The sequence below is a fragment of the Excalfactoria chinensis genome, chromosome 10, assembly GCF_039878825.1.
Source record: "Excalfactoria chinensis isolate bCotChi1 chromosome 10, bCotChi1.hap2, whole genome shotgun sequence".
Classification (NCBI taxonomy): Eukaryota; Metazoa; Chordata; class Aves; order Galliformes; family Phasianidae; genus Excalfactoria; species Excalfactoria chinensis.
In genome coordinates, this window is record NC_092834.1 from 2303372 (window position 1) to 2324097 (window position 20726).

Genomic DNA, 20726 nt, shown 5'->3' on the forward strand with positions numbered 1-20726 from the left:
TTCTGTGCTTGAACCCAGGATGGAAAAAGCAAGCGTGGATAAAAGGATGCTGCTGGGCATGGCGTGGAGCAGCAGGGTGGTGCAGGCTGTGCTTGCAGCCCAAAAGATGTATGATGGAGAAAGTAGTGCACAGGTGTCATGGGAAGTTCTGGCTGTACTACAGGGCTCAGTGTCATGTCTTATCCCTAACCACACACGTGTACAACTGGGATGTTATTAACCAAGCATAGCAACCCCTGAAGAAATACTGTCTTCTCTTTGCAGGGAGGCTGTTGGAAGGGGATTCTGTGGAGCTGAGCTGTAGTGCTGGTCCTGCAAAGGTGATATTGGAGCCAAACCAAGTTGTGGTTTTGGACTGTAACCTGGCCCCTGCTGAGCAGGTGATCAATATCACATGGAAGAAGAATGGGTTTCCGCTAGTGGAGCAGGAACATCTGCACGTGCTTCCAAATGGATCGCTTTTCATCTCGTCACCGGCCGTGGCAAAGGACAGTAAATACTCTGAGAGAGCTGATGCTGAGGGTAATTACTCCTGTGTGTCCCACAGCTCCCTAGGGGCTGTCACCAGTCAAACAGCTGCAGTCAGATTTTCAAGTAAGTGGGTCTTGTTTTTTCCTTTCTAATGTCTATGAATTGAAATTCTTTTAATGATGTGTATGTGGGATGTGGGACAACTCACAAATAAGCTGTGGTGTCTCTCTTGACCCAATGGTATTCTTACATGCAACACTCCCAGGTAAGTGCCATAAGCTACAAATTAAAACCAAGATCCTACTTGCTCTCCAAAACCTAATGTTTGCTTTTGTGGGGAAATCAACACCTGAGAGCTGTGCATCAGCACCTTCTTTGTGGGAATGTGGGTGGAAGGGCTGGCTATGGAGCTCTGGCAACCCCAGCAAAGGCTGTGGTGGATGTAGTTCAGAAGTGTTGCTCTGAACCTGAGCGCAGCCTCGAGTCCCAGTTCCTCTCTGTCCCTGCTCTCTCTCCATCACTAGCTTAGATCTTAGAGTGATGTCTGGTGATGCTGATGGCTTTAGTGTGTCTGAATATGGCCTTGTGAAAGTGATAGACTGTGAGCACAGTTAAGACCTGATGAACCAAGGGAGGCCTTTGGGTCTTTCATCTACGCTGTGGGGTTCTGACAGAGAGGATGTTGAATGTCTCCTCTTCAGATGGCCTTTGTGAAGTCTTAGCTCTGACTTTAGCACTGCAAGTGTTGGAAAAGCAGGTGCTTAATCTTTGGCAATGCAACTTATCTGCTGATAGCCCAGGCTGGTGGCCGCAGCGAGCAGGGGGTGCCATGGCTCCCCATGTGCTTGATGGGGCCAAGGAAGGTACCAGGTCCTGGATGGGACCTGCTTGGATGTCATTGATCACATCCCAGTTTGGAGGTATGTGTCCAGCCCCTGTTTTCTGACTGCATTATGCACCAGAAGAGAACAGTCTGCTTGTGGCTTCCCAGATAAGGGCATCTTTGTGTATCAGCATGGCCTGAAATGCCCATAATGGGAACCTTTCTTCCCACAGAGATTGGGCTTTGGACTTGTGTTCCCAGGCAGCCTTCTGCCATCATCCCTATCTGTGCGGGGTGTTCCCACAGGCAGCATTTACCCCATCTCAGCACGGTGTGGATCTCAGAGCTCCAGGGGCAGCACCAGACACTGAAGGGCAGTGCTCACTGAGGCTGGGACAGATGTCTGTCTGTGTGTCAGTGTTGCTCCACTCAGTGTCGGGACTGATTGTGAGGCAAATGTCTCTTTATAATGGAAGGGATGAAAGAGGGCTCTTGAGGCTGCTTTTCATTTCAGTCTCAGAACAAGACTCTAAGATCTGAGCCACTGAATCTCTTGTTCAAGAATAAAATTCTTTTGTATTCAGAAACGGCTACTGAAGCTATTTTAAGTATGAGAGTGCCAATAAATGATTCCTTGACCTACCAAACAAGAGAGGTTAGAGAATAATACAAACACTGTAGCACTTCTCTCTAGTGCAGGCCTATGTAAATGTTGACAAATGCAGCCAGACAGCACGCCGTGAGATACAAGCCTGAAACACGTTCCCAGTCTTGGGAAATTAGGGCTGAGATGCTTTTGAACTTGCACAGAGCTGTGGTAGGTGAACGTGCAGATGATGCTGTACCACTCGTGCTACACAGACCACTGAGGATCTCACGAGGGTTCTTGCAAACTGGAATCAAGGATTCTGCATACAGATATTGTCGGGGAGACTCGGAGTGGAAAAGCATCGTGAGTCCTAGTGGTTTATTCAGCTCCTCCCCTGGTCCCAGTCACCCCGAACTGGGATTGATTCCCTTTCCAGCTGGTCTCTTTGTGCTCCTGTTACGGATTTGGGTGTATTGTTTTGTGTTTCAGGAGTGAGAATAGTGAAAATGTCTCAAAAAATGGGAGACGGGTGTGGATTGCCTTTTCCTCCCTGTGGATATTTCCAGAGGAGTGTTGTGTGGGTTCCTCCCAGAACCAAGGAATTCCAGGTGAACTCCTGACATGGACTCATGGGCCTCCTTAACAGCCAGCTACGCAGGGAAGGTGCTGCTATGGCAAATGAACGCACCTGACGTAACATTCATTTCTGAATGGAGAGCAGAGAGGGAATTATTAATGAAATGCATCTCTGGCTGTGTTTTGTTCTGTGGGGTGGGCAGAGGCGCTTGCTGCATTAGCATTCAGCTGGTGCAAATGAGGATCATACAGGCTCTTTTTTTTTTCCTGCCGGTTGAATACAGCAGTCTGTCTGAAGTTGTTTACGTGTAGATGGAGTTATTCTTTGTGCTGACTGCCCTGGGCACTGCTGATCAATAGCAGGCAGAAGAAAACTTGTTTAGCAGGTAGGATGTATCAGCCCTACCCTCAGCCTGTGCTCCTGAGACGTGGCGTGGGGGAGATCCTGTGATGGGCTTTAGGACTCTGTGCACCACACAGCACTGTGATGACAAGCACATTTAGTATTCATAACATCAAGTCATCTCCTCTGGTTTTTCATACTTGTTTCTTTGTTCATTCACCACTGGCTTGCCCCATATAGGCAGAGTACCACGAAGAAGCTGTGGGACTGGAGCTGTGGGTTGTTCCAGCATCTGCTGAACTTGGTGCCAAGGCAGTTGTGGGGGGACTGGGAGAAGCCCTGCCAGACTGGCTGCCTAACAGCATCAGTGCACTCAGGCACACATTTTGCTTCTCTCTTGCTTTTCTCAGTGCTTCTGCACAGTTAGATACACCTTCCCAGTAGTCCCAAAAGCTGAGGGTGTTGCTGTGCTGGCTCTCTGGCTGCGAAGGGAATGTGTTTGCCAGGTGAGCTGGGAGACTCAGAGAGGCTGATGGGGGCAGACACATGTGTCTCTGCTGAGGGCTAGAGTGATGGAGGCTTGTCCCCATGTGCTGCTGCTTGAGACCCATGTCACCATTCACCATCTGTACCCCATTGCTCTTGGTGCAAGCGTGCCAGTTTGGGCTGCTGGATTAGATTTGCATTTGTTTCTATGAGCCCTGCGTACTCCCCTGTAGGAATACCAGGGGTGTTATTGTCGTCGTGGGAAGGTGTAGCTTTCTACCTGTTAATAACTACATTGGTGAAGATTTGTTAAAGCTGTTAATTTAGCCTAAACATTTTGTGTGAGGGAGGTTCTAGAAAATTACAGTAATTGTAGCTGTCAGATGAAAACGTTTGCTGTGCCTGGAGGGAATGAGCCCGCGCCGTGCGGCTGCTGGCAGCTCTGCAGAGGGCTGGTGCTGCAGCTGGCGGCGCAGGCTGCAGCAGGGAGAGGTGCACGTGTGTGCATGGGCTCCTCTCCCCAGAGAGAGCTCTCTGTGCCACGCTGCGTCTCTGAAGGACAGAGATTTAGTTGTATTTTTAAGGATTTACTTTATGGATTTGATACTATTTATTCTGTGCACCGGGTGCATCACCAGGTCTCTCTTCTTCCCACCAGTCAGGCCAGAAAACTTCCAGCAGATCAATGCACAGGCTCTGGATGGATGCTTTTGGATGCTGTTGGGAGTGGATAGGGAACTGGTGGATCTGCAGTGGTAGGAGTGAGCCCTGCAAGGGTAAGCTGGGCAACACGGGTTCTACATTGCCAACTGGCCCTGCAGACCCAGCTCTGGCTCTGCCTCCTCCACGCTGTGGAACCGTGGCAAATCACACCAATCACAGCAAATCCTGCAGTATCCCTGCTGCCTCCCCGTCCCATTTAGCAGTTCAGAGCAGTTTGTCTGGGCAGCATATATGATCTCAGTCGGGGCTTTAGTCACACCCTGCCTCCCCCCTTCCATCTTAAAAGCACCTTGGGATAATTACAAAAGACAGACAGGGATGTGCATTTGGAGACTTGGGGGGGCAAAGCACTGTGTGAGCGAGCAGTGAGCCCACTTCATAAGGCTGAATTCCTCGCATAGGCTGCATTTTCTGCCTTGGGTGTAGTGTTGCTGCCTGGCAGCCCTTCCAAGCACGGGGCCTCCTGTGCCGCTGGGAGATGGGGAGGCCGCAGCGTTCCCTGTGCTGCTGGCACCCCTGGGCTGGGAGCCTTGGCACACAGCTTGGCTCCAGCTGGGCTGAGCATGTGAGTGGGAAGGGAGTGGTGTGATCCACTCCCAAAGGCACAGTGTGGTGCTTTGGCACGTTGCTGGGGGCAGGGCACTGTAGTGCTCCTCCACTTCCTCAGCTGCAGTCCATCATTTTTACCGAGTGACCTTAAGGAGCTCAGGTAAACTTGAAGCAAAGGAAACAGAGATGCTGACAGATTTCATCTTTTTAGAGGGGTACCTGCGTCCCTTCGTGCCATTTCCAGGCTTGTTGAGCCTTTGGAGACTGACAAAGTGCTCTTGTTTACACTCATAGGATAAAAAGAGTACAACAGGAAAAAGCACTATGCATACAAAGAGGAGATTGTTTTGATGGTGCCAACCTGAAAGTGCACTTGCATTTGATGGATTTTCTTCTAAACTCTTGGGTTCAGCAAAATATATTAACGAGAGCTTAAAAGATCATGCAGTTCTTGGAAATTACTCTGCATTCAGGTGCTCTGCAGAGTATATTTGATACGTGCTTCCTCAGGCTAACACCACAATAAAGTATGGGCAAGTATGTTGCCAAGCTGTGGCCAGAGTTTTGATCAAGAAAGTTGACTTCTGGCTTTGTTCTTCCTCTTGCCCATTCTTGACATGGGCTATGAGCGTGCCATAATAATGTAAAGGGGAACCCGTGCTTCCCCCTCTTCTGTTTCTCATTCTGTGTGTTGTTTTGCAATGGAGTAAATGCACAGACCAAGGAGGTGATTTAGAAGAGCAACTGGCAAAACCAGCTAGTTGTCTTGTCTTCTCTGACACTGTTTCCTTCAAGGATGAAATGAGGTGAGAAGCAAATTTGCAGATTGAAATGTTTCAGTTACTGTTCTTGGACTGCTGGGGGCTTGTAGGGGATGAGAAAGGGAGGAATTGCAGTTCAGGTTCACTTATAGCCTTCCCTTAACTTGTGCTCCATACCAGGTTTGCATTTCTCAGCAGGAACTGGAGTTCCTAACTTGCCTTGCTTTCTTCTTTTCCCAGCCTTGGCACGCTTTTTCCAACAGCCGGAGTCGCAGACAGTGGAAGAAAATGGCATGGCTCGGTTTGAGTGCCGGATCGATGGCTTGCCTTCCCCTGTCATCACGTGGGAGAAGGATCACGTGGCTGTTCCAGAAGAACCCAGGTGATGCCCTGATTGTTGTCCCATTTATTTGAAGAAAAAAGACAAAAAAAAATAATCCCAAACCTGACCATTTAGGATGTGAAAGTCTTTCATAGAAAAGGTAGAATGAGGAGAGAAATGGTATGAATCAGTTTTCAACCTGAAAACTAAGTGCTGTAAGAGCAGCGCTTGCTGGAAGGACTCGTGCAAATGAGCTGATAAAACACAAAAACAAAGTCAGGCTTCCCCCAAACATCATCCGACTAACTGAAAAAAACCCCAACCAAACAGCCCAAAATGGCCATAAGAACAAAACCGTTCCCTTTTTTTGTTACTTATCTCTTCTTCCAGAGCTTTTGCCAGACGGACCAAGTGCTCAGTCTCTAATAGTTTTGTAGAAATGAAATTGGGTAGAAATTGGCTAATGAGTGCAGTAATTAAATGAGACCTGCAGCTCAATTCTCTGGTGGTCTGGAAGGTCTGCACGCAAGGATGCACAATTTCAGCATGATTTTTATCAGCCACTTACTCCTCATCCAGAGAGTTCGAGGGAAGTAGACGCACATACTGAAGAGTCTGAATGTGAATGGAGAAACTCGAGATCGTCCCAGTTCTTACAGCACAGATTGTGCACCCTGTAAAAGCCCACGTGTGTGTAGAGCAGAGCACTGCAGTAGGGGCTGCCTGGGCAGTCTTGTGCAAAGCTCAGTAGGTGGAAACCTTTTGGGGCATTGGATCCTGCTTGAGGAATGTCTCCCCAACTGGCTGTGGGGTCTGGTGCAAGGGGCTGGATGTACTTGACAGAACACTGATGTCATTTTGCTTTAGTTTCAGTAGCGATTTTAGAGCCAGTCATTTTCTTCACTGTTCTCCCTCCCAGATTCATCTCGATGTTGGTGATTCCTCTGGAGCTCTGTGTGTGCTCAGTAACCTGGGCAATCTTTCCATTAGTTTTATTCCTACATAGGAGGGTCATCTAGTAAAAGACCCCAAATTTTGTTTTGAGGGGAAAAGGTAAAAGAGTCCTGCAGCACAAAAGTTGCTTTTAGTAATCAGAGTCAGTTACAGGCAAGGGAAGGGAATAAATCATAGGCTGGATAATAGGTGATCTGTAGACATCAACTCTGTGTGGGATCAGTGACCGCGTTGTCCTTTTGTTTCTAAAAACTCATTTCTGTTCTGGAGATGGAGCTGTTTTTCCCAAGAAGGTTAAGCCAGGAGTGAGAGAGAGGATGGGAAGGAGACGGGGATGTAAGATCTAGGAATAGTATTTCAACAAAAAATGGTTTCTGTTACATCCTTGAGTCTGAAGAGCAGCATCTGAGGGTTCTAGGGTTCACACAAAGCTATCGCTTTGTAAGGAGATAAAAATGAATTAATAAAAAAGCAAGGGGAAAAAAAGCAAAGCAAAACAAAAGAAGGGATGGCAGAGGAAAGTGTGCCGTAGATAGGGCAATGGCTTTTTAATGAGACAGCTGGATGGATGTTGTGAAATTACTTGCTCGGAGATTGCTTTCAACACAGGCAGCCTGAAAATTGTTTTCCTTGTAAAAACCAGAGCGTAATCTCTGGCTGCAGATCTTGCTTTTTAAATCATGTTTTAGCTAATACGCTTTTTGAGAAGGATTTGCTTTCTTGTTGTCTCGTTGTTGCTGGATTTAATATAACCGGCTTCTAAAGGAATTAAGTGAATTCCAGGAAATGCTGGCTACCAACCAGACCTCTGTTATCCTTGTTATCCTCACCCCACCGTGCTGAAGGACCAGGCCTGGGGACAGCCTCTGCTTCCTGGGGACTCCCTCCTGTGCACACCTCCGGTGAGCCCATGAAAGTGCAGTCCTTTGGGTATGCAGGGAGATGACTTTGTATTCTGAAACAGCGCCGTCAGATGTACATACACAGCAGCTCTGGGGCTGTAGATGCAGCCTTTCAGATAATGCTCTTACACCGGTGCTCACGGTTTCTTTTACAACAGATGGAACAATCACAGTAAACTGATAAAACTGATCATAGCTGTTTTTCTTTTTGAACCTTTCTTTTTGGTTTCCTCTCCTGTCAGTCTTGCACGCAGCGTGGTGGCACCTGAACGTGCTGAAGGCTGAGCTTAAAAAAAGCTTAAGCACTTCCTTGCTTTTTTGGGTTGTTTAGGGATGTTTTCAAAACACCTTTCCCAGCCTGCTGAAGTTCAGAACAGAATCCTGTTTCTGCATAGGAGGAAGGCAGAATTATTTTGCAATCCTGGCTCTGAAGTACTCTTTAAAAAAGAAAAGTCTTTTATCTGCAGCAGCTGCTGAGGGGTGGCTTGCAGGATTTTGCTGGACTGCAGTTGCTTTGGGATGTAGCTACAGCCTTTGGCATCGTCTCATCTCTGTTGTACGTCTGGTTGAGTTTCACACCGGCATCCAAATTGCTGATTGTTTTCTGTAGAGCCAAAATGAATACTTGCTAAAAAATGGAGATCTTTAGGGACGTGAACATAAACGTGTACCTCAGATTTCGTGATCTGCAGTCAGTGTCTGGCAGCAGCGTAGTGGGGAGAAGGGAAGAAAGAAAAGCAGGCTGTTAATGCTAGAATATTCTCTGCTATGTGCACAGTACAGCTGTGGGATCACAAAGAGCTTGAAGAAGCTTTGTGAACTTGTAGTTTGAAGGCACTCCTGGACATTTTATGTTCCACATTTTCATTAATTACCTGGATGGTGGGGCAGAGCCAAATGTCAGCAAGTTCCAGGTGATAGAAACCAGGTGGAAATGGCTGATACTTGTAGGGCTGCCATACAGAGGGACTGAGGCAGGCTGGAGGAATGGGTTATCAGGAACCTAAGAGGCTTCAATACAGTGCACCAGGAAGGACAGGCTGAGGAATGAGTGGCTGGCAGAGATCTCATCCGTGTGTGTAAGTACCTTACGTGAGGAGCCAGTGGAAAAGGCAAGAGGCCATAAGCTGAAATTCGGGAAATTCTATTTAAATGTAAGAAAAAAATTCTTCTCTGCAAGGGTGGTCAAACATGGGCTGTGGAGTCTCCATCCTCCGAGATGTGGCCCTGAGCATCCTGGCCTAGCTAAGCCTTACTGCAGGGGAAGAAGGCTGTAGATGTGAAGGCTGTTGATGGTTTTCCAGAGGTCCTCCCAGACTCCGTGATTCTGTCATACAGAATTGGAGTCTCTTTCGTGTGGCTGTGAGTCGCTTTGCGTAGTGCTTTGAAATATGTTGATATTAATTATGGACTCAAAGAGCAGATGCACGACAAAAATAAATACTATCGCAGTGGGAAGCTTTCCCTCCAGTGCTGAGAGGATGCAAATATTTGTCTTCTTCCTTTTGTGTCTTAATGAGGCATCCTTATAAGGGATTTCAGGGTACCATGACTCCTCCTAGGGGCTGTGGAGCATGATCCTGAGAAAAGTATCTTGGAAACAGTGCAAGCATGGCTTGAGGCTTCAGGGGTCTGGGGCAGTTGCCCTTGCTCATATGGGAAGCTTCAGTGAGGCTGTATTCTTAAATCAGGCTGCAGGATGGTGCATGTAGTGACAGCGTGGTCACGGGAGGAGCTCTGTTAGGTCTTCTGTGTCTGTTGTGCAGAAGACAAAGAAGTGAAGAGCTCAGACTGTGGCAGCTGAGGTCCAGGCTGGGCACTAGACTTGCAGTGGGAATATTCATCTCTGGAACAGATTGCTAAGGGCAGGGATAGCATTTCCATTGCTGGAGGTTTAAGGCCTTGCAGGATTGGGTGAGCTGCTCTTGGTGACTCGAATTTAGGGTGGATCATCTCCTAAGGTCCTTTTGATTTCATGCTCCTGGCCTTCCAGCTGGGCTCAGCACCTGGAGAACCACATTTACTAATATCAGAAGGGCTGGCATTCATGGCTGTAACTTGTCTTTGTGCTGTTGCTGTGGAATAGCTGCTGTCTCTCCCCTTAGCAATTGCCTTTGAATGTGTCCTCTTCATAATGAAGACTGATAACCTAGAGCTGCCTGTCAAAGCTCGGCAGCTCTGTTTATAGAGGTTTGCAATTAAAAATGGATCTCATATATAATTAAAAAGGATCACGTAGGCTTTGCGCCTTGCATTCAAGAATAAAGAGGCTGCCATCTAGGAATCCAGGCAGAAAATGGAGATGCTGACAACCAGCTCCTAGTTTTATGCTAATTGCTAATCATCTGCTTTGTTCAGTATAATGCAGCAAGGATTGTGTTCATGTTGTGAGCCATGTAGCCACTGCGCTCCTTGGAGGTGTTCCCCAGTAGCACCCCATGGGCAAATAAGGGATGCTGAATGCCTGGGTGTAGGTTTGCCAGCTCACGAAAGCCAGGAGCTCTTGTGAGAACAAAAGTAATCAGCACAACCCAGGAGTGGCACAGTTTCAGGCAGCTGCTCCCTGAAGGAACATTGTTCTGGCTGCTTTGGCCTGTGAAGGTGCGTCCATCTGTCAGTTGGGTCCATTTGTGTACATGAGGTGCAGCAGGAAGAAGATTCTGTGCAGTGTTTCTTTCCTCTGGCTACCAACCTTTTGTGAAAAGTGAGTGGTGATGCTGCTCACAGCAGACTCTGTGCAAAGGCACTTGTGCACTTAGATGTCTACAAGTCTGTAGGCAGGAAAGTGTGTGTACATTGTTTTCTGCTGTGCATTTGGTTTATGTCAGCAAAGCCCTGGTCTGCCAAAAGCTGATCCTGTGTTGTGAAGGCCCCAGCACCATGAATGGGTCTGTAGCTGCTGCCTTTTAAGAACCACCCGTTCTTTCAGCCAATGGGTTACCTCAGTCCCACTCTGCTGTGTTACCAGGACCTGCAAGTGATACCTCTGAAGGAGAAAAGGCAGAGATAAAAGGGCTTTGAGCTGATGAATAGCTCAGGCAAGGCGTATCCTGTCTAACGCTCTTCCTTTTGTTCACTCAGGTTTATAACTCTTCCAAATGGTGTCCTCCAGATTGTTGACGTGCAGGAGAGTGATGCTGGGGTGTACCAATGCGTGGCCAGCAATGCCGCTCGGAAGCGCTACAGCAACACTGCAGTTCTCAGTGTCCTGAAAGGTAAGGAGCTGGCAGGGACAGGACGTGTGATCTTTAAGATCCCTTCCAACCCAAGTCATTCTGTGATGATTCTGTGTGCATGCTGGGAAGTCGTGCATGATGGCAAGGTGGAAGACTAGCCAAAGATGACATGTGTAAAGGAAGATGCACAGTCTAGCAAAAGAAGCAGCCGGGGATGGAATAGTTAGCAGGGCTGTGTCTATCTCCCGAGGAGCAGCACACTGACACCCTACTAGCACTCTGTCAGCTGTGGGGAGGCTCCAGAGATATCTGTGCCATTTGGGAACACCCTCATCTGGGATTTCTGCAGATGTTGCAGACTGAGCAGGGCTTTGCACGTGAGCTGTCCTTTGCCTCCCTGTCTGGGCCTCAGCCTCTGTGAGCATTTTTCTCTGTAAACCAAGAGCGTGGTGGGCAAGTCTGGGCAGGGGAAGGGAGCGGAGAGCCTTCATGCAGGGGGTCTCCAGATCCAGCATCCTTCCCAGTGTTGTATAATCCCCATTCTGCAAGTGGATGAGATCACGAGGTCTGGCTGAGCTGTCCCTGCTCTCAGAATGGTGTCAGTCTGCTGCTCGCTCTGAACCCTGTGTGTTTATTTGGCAGATTTCACCTTGAAAGCTCTGAAATGCTTCCCAGCTCCTTTTGTCTTTGTTTAGGGATTTTTTTTTGCTTGGTATTCTGCTACCAGTGTATTTTCACAGAGATGGCTTTGCTGTTCATCCATCAGCAGGGAGTGTAATTAACTGTGGAGCCTGAGAATACACCTCTGATCAATGGATTGTGTCATGGAGGTAATCTGTGTGGAATCTGCAGAGAATTCATGAGCAGCTGAATGCTCTGTATCTAATTGTCAGCCCCTGCCAGATCCTCTGTGTGTTTAATGAAGCTCAGAGGCAAGGAGGGCGCTTGCTATGGGCAGTTCCACATTCCAGAGATGGCTCTGCCATTGGGTCTGGTTTGATATTGATAAGTAATATTGATCAAGCTACAAAGGTGAATATGCTGTCCTTGGCATCATAACTTGTTCAGCATAATTGCATCTTGTACTGTGCAATGTTTAATCTGCTTTGCAAATGGAGGCAAGGGAAGAGGTTAAATGGGAAGCGTTCCTTCTGGAGCAGCAGCCGGCCGAGCAGATTTCTGCCTGGAGTTCTCGCCCAAATCTCGCTTCTGCAGCACTGCACCACCCGCTGGCTGCAAAAACAAATATGCGAGGTTGAGTTTTTCACCAGATTGAGCTGATAGTGATGAAAAACATGCCTGTTAAATCTCTGGGGATTTTTATAATTGGGGAAAAGTATCTCCGAGACAGATGGGAAACTGTAGTGACCTGTGCAGGCCACACGCTCCTGCAGCAGTGACTGGCGTGGTATTGATCCTTTTGAGTTTCAGCATGTCCCCATCAGAGGCACATTTTTGGATGCCTGACCTGGCTTTAGGACTTGTTTACTCCCTGTTCAGAAGTAGCTGATAGTAGTTGGAGTGAACTGTAGGGCAGAAATCCTTTGGTTGAAGAAGGGATGCGAGAGAATGAAAAGAAGATAAGAAAAGCTCAAGGTACAGCTACTTAGTATTGCTTGAGTTCCTTGTTCAGGCATTTCAGAGGCCAAACTATTCCATGTGTGCTGGCAGGAACAACGAAACAGTGTCGTGTGGTGATGGCTGGGTGTGAGTGCATGTGAGTGCTCCGGGTGGGCTTCAGGGCTGCGCTGCTTGTAAAGCAAGCACTTCTACTGGCATTGGGCAGGCAGACCCTCAGGCCTAGGAACTCCTTCTCATGCCTCTACTTCTGCCAGGCATTGCGGGGCTGAGCTGGCTGTATGTAGCAGAAGAATCTGTTTCCCTATAGATCTTCTGCCCAGTTGTTCTTTTTGTCATCCCCGTTGCTGAGTGATGGATGGGAGTTGTTCCGTCTCCTTTATTGAAGGCCTTTTCACAGGAGAGACAGCAATTAGCACAACCCCTTTCTATCATACTAAAACCCCACAAAACCCTCCCCAAAGTGTGATTTCCCTTGATCATGTGCCTTCCCCAACACATGCTGAGGGCTGCACTGTGTGTCTGTGGCCATGCAGAGGCAGAGCAGAGCACGGCGGGCTGCGAGTCCTGCAGATGTTTGGGCTGTGCAGACTTCATGGTGTAAATTTCCAGACGTTCCCTGGGGAATTGTTGTTGTGAGCAGCCGGAGAGCAGGACTCTGCCATTCAGTCCTGAAACAGAGCCTGCTGTAGGAATAGGAGCAGAGGGATAACTTGGATTTTTCCCTTTGGATCACCACTGCTCCCAGCAGATGAAGCATTGACCTCATCTGGCAGTGCCATCCCTCCACCCCTCAGGTGCTCCTGTCTCAAGGAAGGATAGCAGAAAGGTTTGATCATCATGATGTGTGGTCTCAGCATATTGCTTTGCCAGTTGCTCCATTTCTCCCTGCTGTGCCTCTCACAGTGCTGGCTCCTTGTGCTGTTTCTTGACCCCACATCTATTGTAGTGTGGCCTGCATGCCTGCAGAAAGGTAAATATCCAAGCAGCTTCAGATCATAACAAAGCTCTGGGCTGCGAAAAGTACAGGAGCTTGAAACAAAACTATCCTTACCCCACAACTCCAAAGGGATTTTTACTTGGTAAAAATCTTTGTCCCAGACCAGGCTGGCTACACTCAGAATGCCCAGGCAGCCTTCCTGGGACACTGACAAGCCATCAGTGCAGCAGTGTTGCCACAGTGGTCTCACAGCCATGCCTCACGTGATCCTGTGCCTGCACTGGGATAAACACAGGAATGGGGAGTACAGATCTGCAGTGTAGGTGCAGCAGGGCTGGGGGCTGCAGTGTGCAGGCCCCCAAGGAGCCTTCCAACAGATGAGCACGTCCTCCCTGAGCTGGGATTTAGTACTGTGTTATTAGAGATGACACCACAAGATTGCCGTTGGCAGAACATCATTTACGCTGACAGTTGTAGCAGCTTGCTGCAGCAGTGTCCCAGGAAATGTATTTTTCAGTCAAGTATTTGTATGAAATACGATAACAGGGACAGAGCTCGGAGGCAGCTGTGAAACACCTTTGCATTTTGTGTTCTTTTGGTGTTCCTATTGCGGTGGCTTATTTGTGGGTGTTAAGGGAGAGCCAGGCTCTGGGTGCTGGGACCTGGGTGGCTTCTGCCCCCAAGGCTGTAGGAGAACACGGCTAGAGGACGGGACCAGCTTTGGGGCTCACTGGGAAGGTGGTGATGAAGTGAGCAGCACTCGCAGTTGGCCACCACCTCGCAGAAACAGACGTGCTGTTACCACAAGTGGGTTTTCAGTCCCTGCATGTGTGAATGACAAGCGGGATGCTGGGTTGGCTCTCAGCCTGAGCCCCGCCGACACGCTGTGCTCCCCTCGCAGCTTGGGATGCGGGTGCCGTGCAACACGGGGCGAGGGGGGTGTGGGGAGACCAAACACTTTGCTGTGAGTTGTTGATTCAACCAACAAATGATGAGATTCTTCTCTGAAGGTGGGGGGGGATCCCAGCTCCGGCCTGCAACTGCTGTGTCCGTGTTCCTTGTCTCTTCCACTGAGCATTGTCCTCTGCCTCTGTTCTCATGTAGCATCCTGGTTTTTTTCTACCTCTGGCTCTTAAGCAGGGAATTGCTCTGCACTTGACATCCCAAATTCTCACCCATGAGGACTCTGTTTGCACGCGTTTCCCAACTGAGGTTTCTGCAGGTAGCTGAAGCTGTTCACGTATTGGATCTGCTGGATTATGAAAAATGCCCCTGATTCTTCCTTTGTGGTAGAAGATGCTAAGCCAACCATAGTAGTAAGTGCGAATTCAGAGGATGGCAAGATGAAGGAGGAGATGTACAGCACTTCTAGCTTAATAAATGAATCTATAAACTCAAAGCGACCTTCTGCCTAAAATGAACCGCAGGCTTTCATTCTGTCTCCCTTTTACTGAGCCTCGCAATGCCGATGACTTCAAGCAGACATGGAGCAGGACTGAGAGACCACAGATTTTTGGTGAAAGTTGTGAAGAGTCAGTGCAGACACTTAGCAGACAGCCACCCAAACACCCAGCTCTTTCCTTGGCTGGGGTCAGTTTGGGGCCAGCACACATCACACCATGCAGATCTCCAAGGGAGAACTTCCCGTAGCTCGAGCATCAGCAGCCTGTTCCCGGGAGCCGGAGGGGGAATTTCAGATCAGCTGTCTGTGAAGTTCTGCAGGGCTATGATATGCTGTGCTCCTGACAGCTCCAGCAGCCCGCGGTGACAGAGGGTTTGATAGAAAACTCAGAGCCCTCACCTCCTATTAAGCAGAACAGCTAAACCCGGGGTTGGCACCAAAGTGAGTGGCAACAGAGGTGTCAAGGATAATCGAGCAGAACGGGAGATGTGAGGCGGGGAATAGGTGAGCTGTTTCCAGGTCCTGGGGGCAAACTGGTCTCCCCCACACACAGCAGTTTTTGGGGTTGGTTCGGCCCCTGTGTTACAGGCAGCTCTGCCTCCAGAGATCGCAACCGGCTGGATCTGGGAGTGGTTTGCAGTCGTCCTTGTTCTCCACCTGCAGCTCTTAATAATCCACGTGTACTGCACTTCTGAGGCTTTTTGAAATAAGAGCTGGTGTTTGGTAAGGCTCTGGCTGAAGCAGTGTTCAAGCTGCAGGCTGCAGCCAGCTCTCCTCTGGGAGTCTTTTACTGCTGGTGGATCCCTGTGGCACATCACAGTGGCACTGCAGGACTGCACCTGGCCTCTCCCGGGCTGTGTGAAACAGCTGTACCTGCCTGCTGAGCCTGGGAGGCAGCTAAGAATAGAGATAATAATTAGGTCAGCAGCTTGCAAAGGGCTTCGGGACAGCAAGGTGGATGTGGTTGGGTTCCTGATGGCACTTGTTAATTATTAATTGCCTGTGTTACTGCAGAGCCTTGGCCGTTAGTGATGCCCTGCAGCGCTTATGGTATCCTAACAGCTTGAGTGAGAATGCTGTGAGTGTCCAGAGATGCAGCAAAGCTTGTGGTCCCATTTCTTTAGGTGTGGGGCAGACCTAAGGCCTTGTCCTGAGTCCCATCAGCAAGAGATGCTCTTGCCCAACTCTGTGTCCAGTGCAGCTGAGGAGCAATGCTGCATGACCTGTGGATGAGGGTGAAAAGCAGAAGAGAATGGTGGGATCGGAGCAGGTGGTGTTACTGAGCGCTGTATCTTCGGGCACTGCCTGACACAGATTGGGAATCGCTGCAGCACTCCAGCAAGTGTCCAACTGAAGCCGTTTGACACAAAATATGGATATCACTAATGATTTTTCACCGTAGAAAGCCAGCTTTCCTTCCAGACTTCTCCTAGAAAAACAGATTTGCATTGTCCTGAGTTAATGCAGATGCATCCATCTGCTTTTAGCTCTTCCTTCCAAGTTGGCAGTCATCGTTTGCTGCCAGACTGTGTTATTGTAGGATCCCAGTGTGTTGTGTGTTTGAAGCATAGCTTGTAGGAAGCCTTCTGCATACCTGGCATCAGGAGACCACACCACGAGGTAATTTCTCTTTTCAAAGCCATGCACGATGGTAACATGAGTGCCCGTGGCTGGCAGCAGGAGTGGGACAAAGCATGAGCCTTGGTGACAAAGAAAGCAGGCTGTGTCCTTCTGCACAGCCCGGGGCCTCCAGCCTGTTCCCTCTCTGCTGTCGCTAGAGTTACAGATTACATGAATTGCAGATAGATCCAATGTTGCAAGTAGATCTGAATTGCAAATAGATCTGATGAAATAGGTGTCAGTCCCTGTGAGATGTCAGTCCCTGAGCACAGGCAGGAAGTTAGCGGAGTGAAATGGCTCCGGGCGCTGACACAAGCTGGGCTGACTGAGAAAGGAGGTGTTTTGGGGCTCAAGAATGTGTGAATGAGCCAGAAAGGCCTTCTGTTGACCGTGTCTCTATCTCTTTTCTGCTGGAAAGGTAGCAGAATATCTTTGTAATATCTTACAGTTTGTTTTTCTGGGAAGTTTCTCCTGCAGCATCCTGGAAATTGGATATGTTGTCTTGGAGAATCCCTCTGGGAAAGGGCTGGTTGGTGTCAGGGTGTGTGACGGGTCCACCCTGTGCTCTGCCACAGATGTTCTCCCTTCTGCTCAGTGCAGGGGTGACCCCTCACATCCAGGAGCGATGTTGCCTGCGGCTCTGGCCAGGCAGGTGCAGACAAGCAAGTTTTTTGCCTGCACACTAGCCTGAAGGCAGAGCCAAAATGTGGAGACAGGCCGCTTTCCTAGCGTGGAGCAGTCGTCAGCTAACTAACCATACTTGTGAGCATCTCTGTTAGGTGGTGAAAGCAGCTACAGGACAGCCTTTGTGTCCTCTGCTCTGCTCTGAAGCCCCTCTGTCACACTTTAATTACACACAGAGCTGGTATAATCAGTTATGATGGTAAAAGAAATGTGGGAATGTTCCCGCTGAATCCCAGAGGCTGGCAAGCTTGGGGCCCCAGGGCTGTTTGGGTTAAGCTGTCTGGGTTGTGGGGTGGGTTAGGGCTGGGAGCTGGGCTGGGGACTGCTCTGCCTTCTGCAAAGGGCTTCAGGTACCCTGAGGCACCACTACCGTTTTCCTTTCTTCTGCAGTCCTCTTGTCTGACCTAGGGGTTAAATCCTGCTGTGTACTGAGGGACTTTCTGACAAGGAGTTTTGCATGAAGATCTATGAAAAGGTGCCGGGACTGGTGAAAAGCTTATTAAATGATCGTTTTTATCTGCAGTGCTAATCAGTGACACTTGAACACTTGCGGTCGTTGTCTTCTGACTCTCAAAGCTCTATGCAGCATATCTTCAGGCTTCTGCAAATGCAGACACATGGCCCCAGCCCCTCAGCTAACTGGGGCCTCCAGCAGGAAAGCAGACCCCCAGTGCTGGTCGGCAGCAGCCGCTCCATGCCGTGGGGCTCTCAGCTCCTGTTTATTTTGCCTGGCTCCTGCACGGAGCAGCGAAACGTGGGCGCTTCCAAGCTGGGGAAGCGAGCTGGAATTCCTCGTGCAGTCTGGCTGGCTCCAGTCCCTCTTGGCGTAATGAAGAGCAGTTCCAACTGCGTGTACGCAAACAGAGAGCCAATGTTGACAGCTTTACAGGAGGAGGAGTGGTGGGCAAAGCACGCTCCGGCTGCTTTGCAGCAGAGCTGAACGTCTGCTGGATGCATAAAGTCCTGTACTCTGAACGCTCTGTGGTTTGGGTGGGGGAGAGCCCCCTAAAAGCGCTGGGCAGATCCTGGAAACCTGCCACTGCTCATCTTCTCCTGGGCATCTGGTTACAAGCAATTTCTGGGCTGAAATCTCTCAGTTGTATTAAGTTGAGGGAAATGAAAGAGAAGTGCCTGTTGGCCCCTCTGCTGTCTGGGCTGTCACCAGGGTATCTCCACAGAGCTGAGTACAGCAGCAGGAGCTGCTTGAGGAACTGCTTTTTGCTTGGCTTGTGAGAAACAGCCTGGGAAAGGCTTTTTCCAGCTCCTGATGCCCTGCATGGAGCCATGGCACATGCTGGTCTGGTGTCTGAGGACCGTGTCAAGGGAGTAAATGAACACTCCCTGCCCAAACTCGTTAGTATATACGTTAGTTAAGTCAAATAAGTGTAATCTTGTAATTAAACTCTCCACTTCACTTATGCAGACGTTAGGGCAGCAGGTTTTGTGCCTGCCGTTGGAAGGTGGGCTGCACCGTGTGTTCGGGAGCTGTTAGCTACTTGGCTGGGGATTTTGTGATAGCTGAAGACATGAGGGCTGTGTGTAGAGGTCTCTAAATAGCTCTGAAAGTGATTGGATTGCTGTGTTTTAATCATTTACATGTGTTTCTTTGTATGATGTTTAAAGGTGGCAGGAGATGTGTGCTGCAGCACTGACTTGCTGAAGAGGAAGACAGATTCCATCCCTGTTCAAAAGGCAGAGAGAAATTCTTCTGTGTCAGTTTTCCCATTGCGTTTTTGCACTGACAAATGCGTAACTGTTTACAAAGTGTTTTGAGGATGTGAGGTGATTTGACAATGCAGACCCCATTTACTGAGCTCCTTTATGTTATTGGGCAGGAGAAAAGCAGTTAGGCCACTGTTGCAGTGTCACTTCTGCCATAAGAAATGGGTTCCTTTTCAACTGCTTTTCCAGAGTGAATTCGTGTCTCTGCAGCCCCTGAAAAGGGAAGAAATGAGCATTTCTAATGATGGAAGCTATGGGCATTGGTGCTGCTAGATCACAGTGGGAAGACTCAGTACTCAAGTGTGGTTAGTGCTGGAGTTTGTTGTTCCTTTGAGCCTCTGAGATGCACATCTAAAAGCTCCTGAGCCTGTCATATTGAAAGCAAAAGTTCCTCATCTCCAAGAGCACTAATGAAGGAAATTGGAGCTCGGATTCAAAGAATCACAGGGACTGGCATAGCAAAGGGGCGGGAGGAGGCTCAGAAAGGACGTGTGTTTGCAAGAGCTGCTTTTGTGGAGAGGAGGTAGCACTTGGCTCATGACATACTGGGGAAGTCTGGGTGTGTGAGGAGCAGTACTGGGGCAGTTTTGGAAGCCAGTGGGGTTGGTCCTCTCTTGGCTCCTTGCTGTGAAGTGGTGCATTGCTGAGCTCAGGTGAGGGCAGCTGCGCAAGAAGAAATTTTTGCTTGCATTATCAACTTTGAGACCTGATGTCACCAGTATTGCCCCCAAAGCAGGTACGTCAGCATGTCAGTGCATGGCCTGGCATGCATCCTGTCTAGAGATTTTGCATGCTGGTAACCCCCTGCTCTGGGTATAGACCTGAAGTAGAAATAAATCACAGATAACTTCCCAGGACAATGTGAACAGAGAAGGAATATGGGTGTGGAGGATGTTTTTCTCTTCTGTAGCTGCTGTCAGCACTCTCCCTGCATGATCCAGGAGGTCTGTGAGCTGAGAGCTGGGATTAGGTGATGCTCAACAAACAGTGCGCCTGCATTTTCAAAGGTGTGTGCTTTGCAATGGGTAATTTGCTCCTTTATTGTCTGCAGAATAACAGCAGTGACAGCGTTGACTTTCCCTAATGAACAGCTGCTCAGTGCTATTCCCGGAGGAGACTTGCGAGAGTGAATAAGGTTTCGTGCTCCTCCTCTGGAGAGGGTGAGAAAGTTCTCTGAGCATCAGATTGTTGCTTGATCGTTGGGTGTCTCCAAGTCTTGAACTGCTGACAGCTGAGAGCTGAATGTGTCGCCACTCAAGTCATATTTCACCTGCAGCAGTTTTGCCGAGGCAGGGTGTTTATGGAAGCAGAAGACGTGTTACTTCCCAGCCAGAATCGTCTTCTTGTCACTGCAAACAACTGTCGCAAATTGGCTGCACAGAAACCATTTTTCCTCCTGTTGCTCTGCCTGAATTCTTAGCAGATGCTCTGCACTAAGAAGGGCAGGGAGGTGGGAGAAGAGAGCTGATGAATTATGGATGCGCTGGAAGCAGAGCCGGGTTGTAGGCTCTGTGAGTTTCAGATCGCTGCTGTATGTTACAACTCCAGCTCAAACTTCAAATAAACATTTTGTGCTTTGTCCCGAGCAGCTCCCCGTGGTGCCTCCCTTCACATCCCTGCTCACTTTCCCTTCTCTTTGAGACTCTACAGAACCGTTTCTTATACTGGGCGGCTTGCACAGAGCCTCATGTGCTCTCCTCACTGCATCCGTTTGATTTCTGCACTGCACCCGATGCCACGCTCCGTGTTGTGTGAGTGATGGTGTGAAGGAGTGGAGCACCTGAATTCAGCCTGACTGTGCTGACTTGTGATGGGAAGGTAGAAAAATGCATAAATGCTGAGAAATGAGCTGCGTTGAGTCACTTGTGAGCAGGAAAACCTAGGAGACACTTGGGAGTATTTCTGCAGTTGTCTGCAGTAAGCCTTGTCCCTTATGCTGAGATGGCATCCTTGTGTCTCCCTGTGCAGACACAAACATGGGCACAGGGTGGCAAAATGTACAGGAATAGAGCCTTCATCTCAGCGTTTCCCAGTGCCCAGAGCACTGCTCATTCAGCTAAACTGATTCAGAAGGACAAGTTTGTGAAGGCAGAGGTGATGGTGAG

The 20726-nt window shown here is 49.0% G+C and overlaps 1 protein-coding gene across 1 annotated transcript in view; it reads left to right on the forward strand.

The window, feature by feature from the left end:
* The window catches only part of IGDCC4 (immunoglobulin superfamily DCC subclass member 4), a 73628-nt gene that overhangs the window by 24666 nt on the left and 28236 nt on the right, over positions 1–20726 (forward strand). The window contains exons 2-4 of the mRNA XM_072345799.1: positions 265–594; positions 5562–5703; positions 10581–10714. Coding sequence (XP_072201900.1) covers positions 265–594; positions 5562–5703; positions 10581–10714 — 606 coding nt within the window. The remainder of the gene's footprint in view (positions 1–264; positions 595–5561; positions 5704–10580; positions 10715–20726) is intronic.